We start from the raw sequence: 13,315 nt of genomic DNA, 5'->3' as shown, positions 1-13,315 counted from the left end.
GAGATGGGGCCCTCCTAGCCGCACATCCCGCCTTCCCCATTTTCCCCACAAGGAGCTGCAGAATTGAACAGAGCTAGAACATTCTTCCCCTCCTAGAAACCCCAGGTTTGATCCTGCAGCTGTGACTGGCCAAGGAGATGGCCAACTCCTATAGTCTAGACAAACTTCTTTGGAAGAAACCCCAGACAGAAACTCAGAGGGAAAGTGAGTGTGTGTATATTAGAACTTTCATGAACATGACACCCAAATCACATAAACAGTTTTTCTGAATCTTTTTGAGACATTCGACCAAGTAACAAGAAGTTTCTCTCCCTTTAAAAAGATTTTGCCCATTTTTCTTTTAGCCACCTATAGGCATACAAGGCTACCCAATCAATCTTTTAACATTACCTTTATTTCAGAGTTTGGCAAAAATTGTGTGATTCTGTCACGGACATAAGAATCAGATGTTTCTTCCTGTCTTGGGAGGAAATTCCAGAGACCAACGGCTTTAATAAAACTTTCAGAATTTGGACAAGTTAAAACGAAGGCAAACTAGGTGCAAAGATGGTGTACACACCCCAAAACCAGGGCTTGAAAGCCCTTTGACTCTGTGAGCATGTCCTCACAACGGCTCAGAGACCGGGGCGCTTTAATACTCCTCAAGGGGTAACCAGAATTCCCTGTGGACCTGGCCGTATGTCAGTCAAAACTGAAACTGAGGGGAAGGTGCCAGGGCGACCTGCCTGTCCCCGGGGTGTGTGTGTTACTCAGAGGTCTAAGTGCACGCTGCCGCGTGCGTGCTGCGTCTTGCTTCTCTGAAAACACCTTTAGATGACTCTTGCTGTCTTCCAGGGAGACCAACAGGAAAAGGCTGTGAATCTTTGTTTGAGCCATTTATAGCTTTTTCCATGATGGCTACCTTGAAGCTTGTAACTGATCAGGTAATTATCCTGAATTGAAATTTGAGACTCTGAGAACTGATTTGTGAATCGCTCTATTTTTTAAAAAAAATATTTATTTTTCACTGCATTGGGTCTTAGTTTTAGCACATGGGCTGCTCTTGGTTGTGGCCCAACACACGTGGTCTCTGTAGACTGGGGCACGCTCTCTCTAGTTGAGGCCTGCAGGCTCTCAGACCCCCAGCCAGGGATGGAACCTGTGTCCCCAGCATCGCAAGGAGGATTATTAACCACTGGATCATCACCGAAGTCCTGCTTTAAACGCAGCGTAGGAATTACACAATCCTGCAAACTAAACTTCACTTCAGCTTCATTTTATTTCGCTCCCCTGATTTCCCCTTTGCCCTGATTGCTTTATCTAATCTGCTCCACATCATTTGTTGTTGCTTAGTCAGTAAGTTGTATCCAACTCTCTTGCAACTCCATGGACGATATATAGTCCGCCAGGCTCCTCTGTCCATGGGGTTTCCCAGGCAAAAATACTGGAGTGGGTTGCCATGCCCATTTGATAGCTAGATTAAAGACAGAAGATCTTAAAAGTTCTCATCACAAGAAAAAAAAAATGGTACCCTTGTGTGGTGATGGATCTTAACTGGACTTTTTGCGGTTATAATTTTGCTACAGATAACGTACTGAATCACGCCGTACACCTGAAACTAAAGTATTATATGTCCATTTGCCTCAGTTGAAACAATAAAAGTTAAAAATGTTTTAGAATGAGTGGAAGAAGCCATGGTTCTTATTTCAAAGGATACTCTCTGCCCAGTGGCCTAGTTTTTTTTCTTTTCTTGCTTCACTTTGCTCGTGTATGCTGGCCCCTGTATTCTCCAGCCAGTCATCCCCTCCCCCGGACAGCACTCAGAAGCCCTTAACAATAGCTGGTCCACCAGGGCGTGGAACTTACAGTGCAGTCTGCGTCAAAGCCCTTGGCACAGCCCCGCATCCCGAGGACACGGTAAATTGTATAACTATCCGCTCTCTGCTGTGTTTCAGGGAAGCTGACAGGTCTATATGGAAAACATCACGGAGAGTGGTATGCTGAAAAGTTAACAATTGTACAGAGCCTCCCATGAGGAGCCCCGAGGTCTGCATCATTAATCTTTATAACACTCCCATGAGAGAGGCAGGAGGTGCGTCCTCTCAGCCCACGTTTCAGAAGTGAGGGAACGGGGCACATCAGTGGGGAAGATGAGTTAGGGTATCAGCAGGGAAAAACCCAAGCCCCTGGAGGTCCCTGCCACACTCAGCTGAGGTCTGACATCTCCCATGCAGGCTGCAGCCTGAGCTAACACAGGTTTTGTCTTTAACAGGCGTGTTTAACTTTTCGGGGGACCGGAATACATCCAGGACATCCACATCTCTTTCCACTCTGCTGCGCTTTCCAGCCCAGCCCCCCAAGAAATGTCTCGTGTGGTCTGTAGCTGCCAGTGGGTTCAAATACCAGGTCTCCAGGCCAAGGTTTTCAAAATGGCTCTGCTCCAGCTCCCCTCTTCCAGACACACCCTCTGGACACCCCGCCTCAGGGTTTCCTCCGCAGGCAAGCCTGGCCTGTGTGCTGGACCCCAGCACATCCTTGGAAACCTCCTTCTCATCCGGGCTCAGTGGCAGGGCTGAAAACAAGGAGGCCTCAAAGTCAGATCCTCGACTCCCAGATCGACTCCTCCCAAATCAACAGACTTGATTTTGCTTTTATCATCTACAGCCTGAATTACTGTCTCGGGAAAACTCCCTGTCCCCATATGTGGCTTATTAACTATTTAATGAGATAACTGATGGCGAATCTCCTTTACCATTCTCTATTACTTGTAGAACTAACGTCCACAATTACAACAGTAGAAAAGCAAAATGAGTAAAGAGGAGAAAAAAGACAGTCAGATGTAAAATTAGAGTAATAGGTAAGAAAATAAAAATAGACCCTCCTAAGAATGGCCTCTAAAGTGACACAAATTTTACAACCTCTAAGATGGGTTTCCTGTTCAAGAGCTTAGAGGGGTATCTCTAGGGTATCCCCTAGGATCTCCAGGAACTCAAACAGCTGTTGTGAAATAAACTCCTATTTATCTAAAAGCAGAAAGTTAAAAAGTTAAAAGTGAAAATCCTGTGTAATATAATCATTTAGGTTCAAAATGAGGACAGTTAATGTCTACTGAGCACTCAATATATACATCAGTCACTGTGAAAATGTGTCATATGCATTACCTTATTCATTATTCTTAAACATTTATAGGGAGTTTTGTCCATTTTACAGATGAGAAAACTGAGTTTCAGAAAGGTCACTGGCCCTGGAAGCCAGGCACCCTGGGTTTGAATCTGGTTTTTTCTTTCTGACTTTTGATGTCACTGTCAGGTTGTACAAGTTTCTGCACTGTCTCCTGACCATGTGAAAATTCACTTCTTTTGTCTGATTTCAAACCAAGTCTGATGTGTGCTCTGCCATGCCTATGTAAGTTTTGCAGGAAAAAAAAAAACCCACCTCACTGAAGTTGGACTCCTAGTTTCAAGGGATATGGTATCAAATAAAGTCATAAATGTGAAAAAAAAAAAAAAACCCTTTGGAAAATATAAAAACACTCTACAGAACAATGAGGATACCACTGCTTTGAAAAATGTCAGACGGGCAGGGTGATTCTCAGTGGCCCAGAATATTTTGAATCAAAACGACTGCTCAGCTAACCTATGAGGACCCTAGTAACCTGTGATCAAGGGGTGTTTTCTCCTCCTCAGAAAAGCTGCAGAAACCACGGGTTTGTTAGAGGCTGGGCATTAAAACCTGGAGCTCCGGCAGCTGGTTTCTGGGCTCGCTCAGCAGGGCACGGTTGTGTCAGGAGTTACTCTTTAACAGGCAGGCACGGAAACGCCGAATGGGCAACCAAGTGTGAAGATGCAGAGGCCTAGAGTTACCCGTGGGTCACCACCAGCTGACCGGATTAACGGCCGCAGCTGGGGGGTTTCAGGAGACCCCTTAACAGCCTTGCGTTAACCAGCCGGCCGCAGGCCCCTTCACGGTCTCACCTGATCTTCCAGGAGCTTCCAGCTCTCACCTGTGTGCGGGGTGTGAAACATCATTAAAGCAAGAGGGCTTTTTAAAAATTAACTTATTTAATTGGAGGCTAATTACAATATTGTGGTGGTTTTGCCATACATCGACATGAACCAGCCACGGGTGTGCATGTGCCCCCATCCGGAGCCCCCTCCCACCACACCCCATCCCTCTGGCTTGTCCCAGAGCACCGGCTTTGAGTGCCCCGCTTCATGCACCGAACTTGGGCTGGTCCTCTATTTCACAGTCCTCGGACAGGGCTGACCAGAGCTCATTACTTGTTTGGCCAGAGGGCTAAGGGACTGGAAACAGACACGCTCTAGTTTCAGGTCTGGGGCTACCCTCACCTCCTGCGTCCTCCCTTCTACGAAGGAGATTGGAGGGGAAGGGGGCGGGCAGTGTAGACGCTCGAGGGGCGGGGGGGAGGCAAAACACGGGCCTGACCCGCGTCCTTGGAAGCCAGCCCACTCCGGGAAGGAGGCGTGTTAAGCCCTCTGCCCCCCGCCTCCTCCCCCGCCCCGGCTCTGCGACCCCGGGGTAAAATGCCAGCGGCCGCCCGCGCTCCGCACGCCGCGCGCGGCGGCCAGCGGAGGAAGGGGCCGGCGGGGAGGGCGCCGCCCAGAGCCGAGCGGAGCGCGTCCGTCTGTCCGGCGTGAGCCTCGGGAGCGACACCTCCCGGATCCCCGCGGGCCCCGCGTCCCCGCCCCGCTGGCGCCCCTGCGCCCCAGCCCCGAGCCCGACCCCCTAGCCGCCCCGAGCCCCCTAGCCCTGCGCGGCGCGCAGGTGGCTCCGACGCCCCCGGCCTCGGGCGCCCCCAGCCGGGCACAGGCAGGCGGCGGCGCGCGCGGAGGAGCCGGGCGCAGGGCTGGAGAGGCGGCCGGCGCCGCCAAGAAGCCGCGAGCGTCCCCGATGGTGCCGCCGCTTCCAAGCCGGGCAGGGGCGGCGAGGGGCCGGCTGGGCAGGAGCCTGGGTCCGCTGCTGCTGCTCCTGGCGCTGGGACACGCGTGGAGCTACCGAGAGGAGCCGGGCGACGGCGACAGGTTCGCTGCGTGCGCGCCGACTCTCGGGGCGCAGGCGGTACCCTCTCCCCAGACCATCCCGCGGTGCCCCGCGCGCTCTCGGTTTCCCCCGGCGCTCACCTCTCCTGGGCGAAGGAAAGCTTCGCAGACTCCGGGGTAGGAGCCTCTTCGCGCGCATACCCCGGTCTCTCGCATTCGGGGCTCGGTGACACCGCGCGCCGCCCTCCTGCCGCCGTCGGTGCCCCGCGTCTGCACCTCTTCTCTCTCTTGGGGGCCGGGTTCGCTTCGTGGGACCCTCGCCGGGCCCGGACCTCGGGGTCCTCCCCGCGTGCGCGCTCAGGGACCGGCGCCGCCTCGGCGCGCGGGACGCGGATGCCCGGCGCGCACTGGCCCCCGCTCTCCTGCGGAGCGGCCAACCAAGTTCCCCTAACTTTTTCAGAGAAATCTGCTCGGAAAACAACATCGCCACGACCGAGTATCCGTGTCTGAAGCCTTCGGGGGAGCTCACCACGTGCTACAGGTAAGCCCCGGGCTCGGCTGGCCCGGCTGGCGCGCGCCCGGGCCGGTCGGGGAGGCGGCGCCGGCTGGAGGGGCCTGGAGGCGCGCTCGGGGACCGCGGCCCCCGCGGGGGTGCTCCGTCCTCTCTGGTGCAAACTTTTTTTTTTTTTTCCTTGTGCGTGTGGTTTCTGAGCCGGAGCAACCACGGGCAACTGAGTGCCCACACCTGGAGTTTGTGCTCTCAGGACCCGAGAGCGGTGGTTTTCCGCTCCCGGGATGCTGGCGTGGTGGTTGGAGAAAAGGCTGCCAGTTTCATGAAGAAAGGGCATGGGAATGTGGGGTAAGCGGTGTGGCATAGCCAGGAGGAGTGATTGCGCTTGCGTTTTGTTTTGAGCATATAAAGTCAACAAGGAAATCCTTAGTCCTTGGCTGTGTGTTGACCTTCTGTCGGGACAGAGTGTAACTTTGTCACCGCCTCTGGGCGGGCGGTGGATAAGGCTGTTCCGTAACAGCCAAAAGCGTCAAGATCCTTGAGCCACAGAAGAGGATCCGTCTTCCTGAACATTCCGTCCGCATATCACCTGGGTGCTTGTTAAAACCAAACGTGATGAGAGCCAGAGCGTTTGATAGGAAAACCGCCCCAGGTGGTTTGATTCCCAGCGAGGGGAGTCCGTGCTCCCTGCCTGCAGCTCTCTGAATGAGGGGCGGTTCTTGTCACCATAGGTGACCACAGGCCCTGTCCCTCTGCCTTCACCAGAAGGAGGCCACACCCACAAAGACTTGTGAGTTGCCTGCGTTTTAAAGGTATGCTGTTTGAGGTCCATGGATCACACACTCCCAGCAGACTCCATCTCGGGGAATCCTGCTCTGTCTGGGTGCCAGAATCAATCCGGGGCAGTGCAAGGTAACAGGGTAATCCTCAAAGTGAACTTGAGAGAGAAGGAAGTCACCCTAATGATGTGGTCTCAGCTGTAAAAAGCTGCATATGCTCTAAGACCCAGGTGTGAGTGGTTTCAGGGCTGGCCAATTTAGAGGTACCAAAGCACCGCCAGTTACATCACAGACCACACTTTAGAAATCTGTTGTCAACAGAATGACAGTGATGACTTCAGGGAGGCAACTGTCCTGTGAATTCTTGGGAAGAGATTCTCTGAGCCATGGATGGTAAACGCTGAACAGAAATGTGAGTTAGTAGGGAGGACTGCAGTGTGGTTCAGTTGGCAGGTGAAGTCTTGGAGAAGTTAGCGGGGTAAGCAAGGTCTACCCAGCTGGGCTTCTGACCTGGTGGTGGCAGCTTCAGGATTCTGCCTGGCCCCAGCCCTGCGTTTCATCCACACTGTTTCTTAGGACGCATTTCCCCCCATCACCACAGCATAAAACCTCTGATTTAACATGGAACGTGCCCCTGAGATGGTTTGCTCATTATTTGGTCCCTGAAAGTCAGGCTGCCCATAAGTCAATGACAATTACAGAATGCATGTCCAATTTTCAGAAGCAATGAGAGCCCAAATAGCCTTCTAAGCTGATTTCATTCGTTACGCTGTTATTATCATTCCCACCCACCACCCCCCACAAGCCCTGAAACTTTTAAAAACTGTTTTTTCCTACACTGAGACTCTTCAGGAGACAGGAGCAGTGTCTTAATGTGTTTTCATTAACCACTACTCAAACGGCTTATGAGAGCTAACAAAAAGGGTATCTTCCTAGGAGAAAAGAGCGTGGAGGGATGGGAGGATGTTTTCAGCTGGAGAAGATGGTGCCTGTGATTATTGTCTCTCTGGTTTTCCTCTCAGAGTTCTGAGTGTACTTCACTGACTTTATGTGACTTCCATAGTTCAGTAACTTCCTGGAGACAGTCAGCTGGCAGCTGCTGTCCCTGTTTTGAACCCCAAGGATGGAGGGACGCCGTATGCTGGTTGGTTTGTGAATCCTGTCGTCTTGGCCCTGGAGGCCCTTGCTCCTCCCGGCGTGGTCTGGAAATTGGCACAGGCGTCATCTGGGAGCTTGTATTGTCTTGGGGCCCTGCCCAGCCCTCCCGATCCAGAACTTGCATGTTAATGAGATGTGCATGAAGGCTTGAAGGGCTGCCATGGAAACCAGTGTCTCAACATGAGTCACGGTGCAGGCCCACTTGGACAGATCCTCAGGAGCTCAGAGGCCTCCACAGTTGAGCGGGTAGTTAGTCCTTCTACCACATTGAATAAAACCAGAGAGCGAGCCAGCCTTCCAGGAAGCTGGACTCGTCAGCTGTTGGATGACCCTTAATTAAGCTGAGTGAAGTGTGTCTGATTGCAGAGAATCCCAGTTTTAATAGAAGTCTCTTGTGGAAGGATTTTTGCACAAGAGAATGGATCCCAGAAGTCACTCCTGAATTGTCGAAAGTGATTTCTTTAACACTGACTTTTGAAAAATCGTTGGCATGGAGGATGAGTTTAATATTAAATAAGTAAACAAATATGGTAGATGTGGGTCATAAATCTGATCTACCATTATTCCTGAAAGTATATGGAGACTTAAGTGTCATAATATGGGTAAGAGAAAGATGGGGTGGGAATATTTGTCCTGGACCCCACCTCTACCTGCATACAACTGTTTTCCATGGTTTTGCCTAAGCAGCATCTTTCCACTTTATATTAAAGGAAAGTTGGAGGACTTACTGTATATTCAGCACAGTCCTTGCACTTTATGTACCCATAGCTCCAATTGCTCAAAGCCACTCTGTGGCATGTGGGTGTCTGTTTTGCAGAGGGAACCGAAGCTCTGGGATTTAGTCCACTTGCCCAGAGTCGCAAAGTTAACACACGTGCCAGCCCAGGTTTGTCTGACTTCAAAGCCTGGGACCTTTTATCACCCTGGAGGTGTCTACAGATGAGCCTGAACTTCCAGATCTGAGATCTAAGTAAGGAAGACTATAAATTTAAATAGATACAAACTCAAGACAAGCAGTTGGTAATGCCAGCATCCGCCGTGACCGTGGTTTTGTGAGTTGCCATGGCCCTTGATCTATCTCAAGCAGTTGACTTTATGTTATCATATTATGCACAGAATTGGTTTATGCAGAGAGGGCTTTCCTTCCCTGTAGGGTTTCTTTCATCTTAATCGCAGTCTCTGTCTCTAGAGACGCTACACCACTGTGCCTTGAGCCAAGTCCCTGAAGTTGATGAAATGCTGAATGAGTGCCTTTGGCAGCTTAAAGGACACATTCGCTCAGTGTTATAATCTGACAGCTGAGCATATCTTTTACCAGTAGTTAAGATTTTACAGTTTGTGTGACTTATCTAGGCTCTAAATTTATTTTACCCAAGCATATAAACTTATCATGGCATTTACCCTCTTGTGGCTAATAGTTTTTTTTGCTGTTCCCAAACCATGTAATTTTTGAACAAAATGTTGGGGTTTACTTTTTGTTATTTAGTTGCTAAGTCATGTCTGACTCTCTTCACTCCATAGCCCTCCAAGCTTTTCTGTCCACAGTATTTCCCAGGCAAGAACACCTGAGTGGGTTGCCTTTACCTTCTCCAGGGGGTCTTCCTGGAACAGGGCTCAAACCTGGGTCTCCTGCATTGGCAGGTGGATACTTTTTAAAGCTGAGCCACTGGGTCTCATCAGTAAAATGACTTGTTAAAGGATTTTTTAAAACCAGAAAATACATTTGAGTGTAGGACACATTAAGACATCAACTGGAGTCTGTATCCAATAAGCATGCTAGTTAAGTCTTTGGATACATGAGCCGATTAAGGATTTGAGCATCTAATATGTGCTTAAAATAGTCCTAGAAAACCATTGAGCAGTCTCTGGTCAAGTTTTGAAGAATTGACTTTTCGACCAAGGACTCTAACTGTAACCAATATACAGTGTACATGACTGAGTTCAGAGTTGTGTGGTTTAGATTATCAGTGATGGGGGAAGAGATTAGAAGCACCTAGGAATGGTTTTATGAACTTGGTTGTTTTTAAGTGATTTTTTTTTTTTTTTTTTTTTTTAAACAGAAGGGTTTGTGTTTATTGCATTCACTCTGATCCTCAGCTGTGTGGTTCACAGACCTCCAGTGGAGGCCCTCAGCTCTATTAGTTCCATCAGTGGTGCCTCATTAGGGTCACGTTCCCATGGGAAATAATGACACTGGGATGTGAAAACTCCCACTTCAAGATAATGCAGTAGCATTGCCAAATCCTGTTAGCATATGGAAGTTAGCGTGATATTTCTGCAAATGTGTTTACTTGGAAATTGGAGAGCAAGAAGGTCACTTCATTAGAGCAGCAATACTCAGACAGAGAGCCCGGGACTCTAGCTAAGGCTCCGTTGGAGGCCAGGCTGGAGAATATCTTTTCTGCCAAGTCTCTGAGGTCCTACACAGGGCTTTGATTGTGTCAAACATGCATAGTATAAAAAACTCCATGACCCGGTTTGAATTCAGGCTCTCCTGCTTGTTCTATAACCTTGAACATTCCCTAGTCTCTGTTTTCGCTTTCTCCTTGGAATACGTGAGGACCGTGTTAGTACTCGAGTGACAAGGTTACAGGGAAGATGACCTGATGCACGCAGACCGCCCTCGACGGACAGCCCCTCAGGCTCCCCGTGTCTCCCCTCATCCTGCGCCCTGAGTGCACGTACTGAGCGCTCAGCGGACGTCTGCTGAGTTTTGAACTTGACAGTCGAAATTTTTGAAAGAGCAAATTCAGACCAGAGCCAGAAACCCTGAGGGTGTTTATGCAGCAGTCACACGTCAGCTGTTTTTAGATGCTTTTCCAAATGTAGGCTAGCCCAGAAATCTAGCACCTTGGGAAAATTACAAAAAGGCTATCTTTTGCTTCCTCCCTCCTACCTGACTACACAATGTCTTTATTCCTGTAACTATGAAAGCAGGCGGCAGGCGTAGCTACCCCTGTTTTAGGGGCGCGTAGAGGCTTGCTGTCTGTCCAGGGTCATGAAGGGACGTATTGGCAGAGACGAGGTCCTCAGCCCAGTTCTGGTCTCTGCCCGCTGCCTCCCATCCTGTGGCCCGCATAGCTCAGGACCAGCTCCGAGGGCGGCTCTGAGCAACTGTTGGCTTAATCAGGGCTTGTGGGCACCCTTGGAAAGAGCACTTGTGTCTTTCTGACGCCCGCCGTATTCCCGCCATAAGGAGGAAGCGGTCCTGGTGTCCTGAAGAGCGGAGCCGGGCAGAAGTGGGCTGGCCTCGTGCCAAGCCGCCCGAGTCGCAGCGGTGTTGGAGGGCGCCTCTTGTTCCCACTGGCTGGTTAGCTTGCGAAGCCCCTGAGTCATCTGTCCTCTCATTCACGACTGTAGCCTCAGAGGCTAGTCCTCAGCCTGGACGGCGCCCACGCGCATTGTCTGCGTGCATACAAGTGGACGGATGTCAATGTTACCAGTAAACAAATGTGACCTGTCTTTTAGATCTTCCCAGAACTTCTGTTGCTATCAGAGTATGTCTTCTTTTCTAGCTCTTTTTTTTTTTCCTTCTAGAAACCAGATTCCTTGCCCCTCTGAGATGCTGCCGTTGTTTGCATGAGTTCCCGCCTTGACCTGCTTCCCTTTAGTTGCAGATGTGTTACGGGAGCTGACTCGGGCAGGCCTAGCTCACTCTGTGAGCTTGTTACTCTGAATAATGGCTGAAGAGGACCTGGGCAGTTCCACCTGGCGTGATGCCCGTGGACGCTGGTTTGGAAGCGGTGCTGGGTCACAGTTTTTACGGGGGATCTCCCTCCCTCCCACACCCTGTTGTCTAGCTTGAGCAGGTGTCCAAGGAGGGCAGGGGGCATGGTGGAGGATGTTGGCCCAGGCAAGCTTCTGTCTCACTTTTCACTCATTCTCTGTGGAACAAGACAAAACGATAGGAAAGAGCTGACCATTGAACTGACCTCAAAAGGCCTTGTGGTCACCGGTGTCCTTCGGGACCGGGTCTAGGTGTTACTCTCTGTCCCGAGGGTTGTCGATGCCTGACTTTCTATATTCGCTTCAGTTCATCTTTTCTAAGTGAAGCTGGGAGATGGGTGCACCCAGAAAAAGTGAGTACTCTTTCTTTTAGAACACTCTGTCTTCTCAGGTGGTACTTTGCCTTTCAGTCAGCAGTTTAAGTGTCAGCCATACAGCTTCTGCAGATTTAACTACCCTCCTGCGTGATGGGACCCACACCACTTCAGTGCATTAGAGGAACTGCCTGATCCAGGCCACGGCTGACTGTCTGGAGAACCAAGGTCTCCATGCAGTCTGTTTGCTTTTTTTTTTTTAGTTTATTGCTTTTTATTTGGAGGATGAAAAGATAATCAGCTGTACCATCTGCAGCTTCTCTCCTGCCAAGCCAGGTTCTTTTCTGTAAAGTCGTTGACCAGTTTCAAAGTTTTACCAACAATTTCGTTCACTTATTCAGAGTTTACTATGTGCCAAGCACTTAAAATATGTATGTGGTATATAAACATGGGTTGTTTTTACTCTGAAAAAAAAATATATATGTGAATAAGGCAGGAAAAAAAACCCCCAAAATCTCTGCCCTCTTGAAATGCATGGATTTTAATTCCATTTATTCAGTAAAGGGGTTTCGAGCCGAGGATGTCCTTGGGGACGTTTATAAGATGATTATCTTTGGCTCACAACCAATGTCACATTTGGGGAGCTAGAAGCTTAATTTCCTGTGGCCCAGCTGTGTTCTTTCAGCAAGAGAAGCCCCACAGCTCCAGGCCAGGGACCCGAGAAGCTGGGGATAGCGGTAACTAATGTGTTTTGTTTTGTTTTTTTTCCTGCTAGCAGGAAAATAGCACGTGCCACAAGTCCCTTGCTTCTAAGAATTATTGGAATGTGAAGCATTACAGAGAGAAAGTGAATTCTCTGGCCGTGTCCTGCGAGGCAGCCTCAGAATTGACCACCTAGGAGCAGAGCTCGTTGGGACCCAGCTCACCTCAGCAGGGCCCGCCCCATGTTTCCCAGCGGCGACTTTAAGCAGGGTGTTACGGGAAGGCCAACCCCTCCTGCAGTCCTGACTCTCCTAGTAACACAGCCCAGGTCCAAGTTCATAAATGTTTCTAAACCTTCTGGACAGTCTGTTTTCAGCCTATAGAGGACAGAGCCACATTACATCCACATGTTCAATTTCAAGCAAAGGACAGGCTTCCCTGGTGGCTCAGTGGTAGAGAATCCGCCTGCAATGCAGGAGTCTTAGGTTCCATCCCTGGGTGGGGAAGATCCCCTGGAGAAGGAGATGGCAACCCACTCCAGTATTCTGGCCTGGAGAATCCCATGGACAGAGGAGCCTGGTGAGCTGCAGTCCGTGGGGTCACAGAGAGTCAGACACAAATTGGTGACTGAACCACCGCCACCCAGCAGAGGACATCTTTCCAGCTTCGAGGTGTGATCCGTGTGAGTCAAAAGCAGGCGTCCGACTTTGGAAGGACGGATGTGTTGCCTCCTCGTTCGGGGTGTCAGAACGTGAATAGGTCATCTTTCCGTGCCCTTTGTGATTTCAGAGACTTGAACCACATCCCTTCCAGCCTTATCCGTTCTCCGCCTTTACACCGCGTGCCCACTGCCCTGGGAGTGTCCCTGGCATTCGCCCCTGCTGGAGTGAGGCCCTCATTCATAGTCCTCTGGGAATGCCAGGGGCATCTGTCAGCCCGATGGCTGCTGCTGCAGAGAGCTGGTGGGAAGCCGGAGGGCCCTCTGCACGGGGATCTGGCCCTGGAAATTTGGTATAAAGCAGGGATTGGTCTTTATGCAACCCACAATCTAAGAATGTTTTTTACTTTTTTATTAAAAAAAAAAAATTCTGGCCGCACTGGACCCTCACTGTCACGAGGGCTTTCTCTAGATGCAGTGAGCGGGGC

At 50.3% G+C, this 13,315-nt stretch overlaps 1 protein-coding gene and 1 long non-coding RNA gene across 2 annotated transcripts in view; one reads left to right on the top strand and one right to left on the bottom strand.

Moving 5' to 3' along the window:
• Positions 1-374: 374 nt before the first annotated feature.
• Positions 375-5,358, bottom strand: LOC136166504 (uncharacterized). The gene is made up of 2 exons (XR_010662931.1): positions 5,121-5,358; positions 375-3,982 (listed from the first exon to the last, which is right to left on the bottom strand). It is a non-coding gene; the product is annotated as an uncharacterized lncRNA (long non-coding RNA).
• The window catches only part of CCBE1 (collagen and calcium binding EGF domains 1), a 221,330-nt gene continuing 212,199 nt past the window's right edge, over positions 4,185-13,315 (top strand). The window contains exons 1-2 of the mRNA XM_065932838.1: positions 4,185-5,021; positions 5,440-5,520. Of these exons, the coding sequence (XP_065788910.1) occupies positions 4,891-5,021; positions 5,440-5,520 (212 nt within the window). The 5' untranslated portion in view covers positions 4,185-4,890. The remainder of the gene's footprint in view (positions 5,022-5,439; positions 5,521-13,315) is intronic.

This window comes from Muntiacus reevesi, chromosome 4, assembly GCF_963930625.1.
Source record: "Muntiacus reevesi chromosome 4, mMunRee1.1, whole genome shotgun sequence".
NCBI classification, from domain to species: Eukaryota; Metazoa; Chordata; class Mammalia; order Artiodactyla; family Cervidae; genus Muntiacus; species Muntiacus reevesi.
The sequence above is the reverse complement of the archived record's forward strand: the minus strand, read 5'-3'. Positions and strand labels throughout refer to the sequence as shown.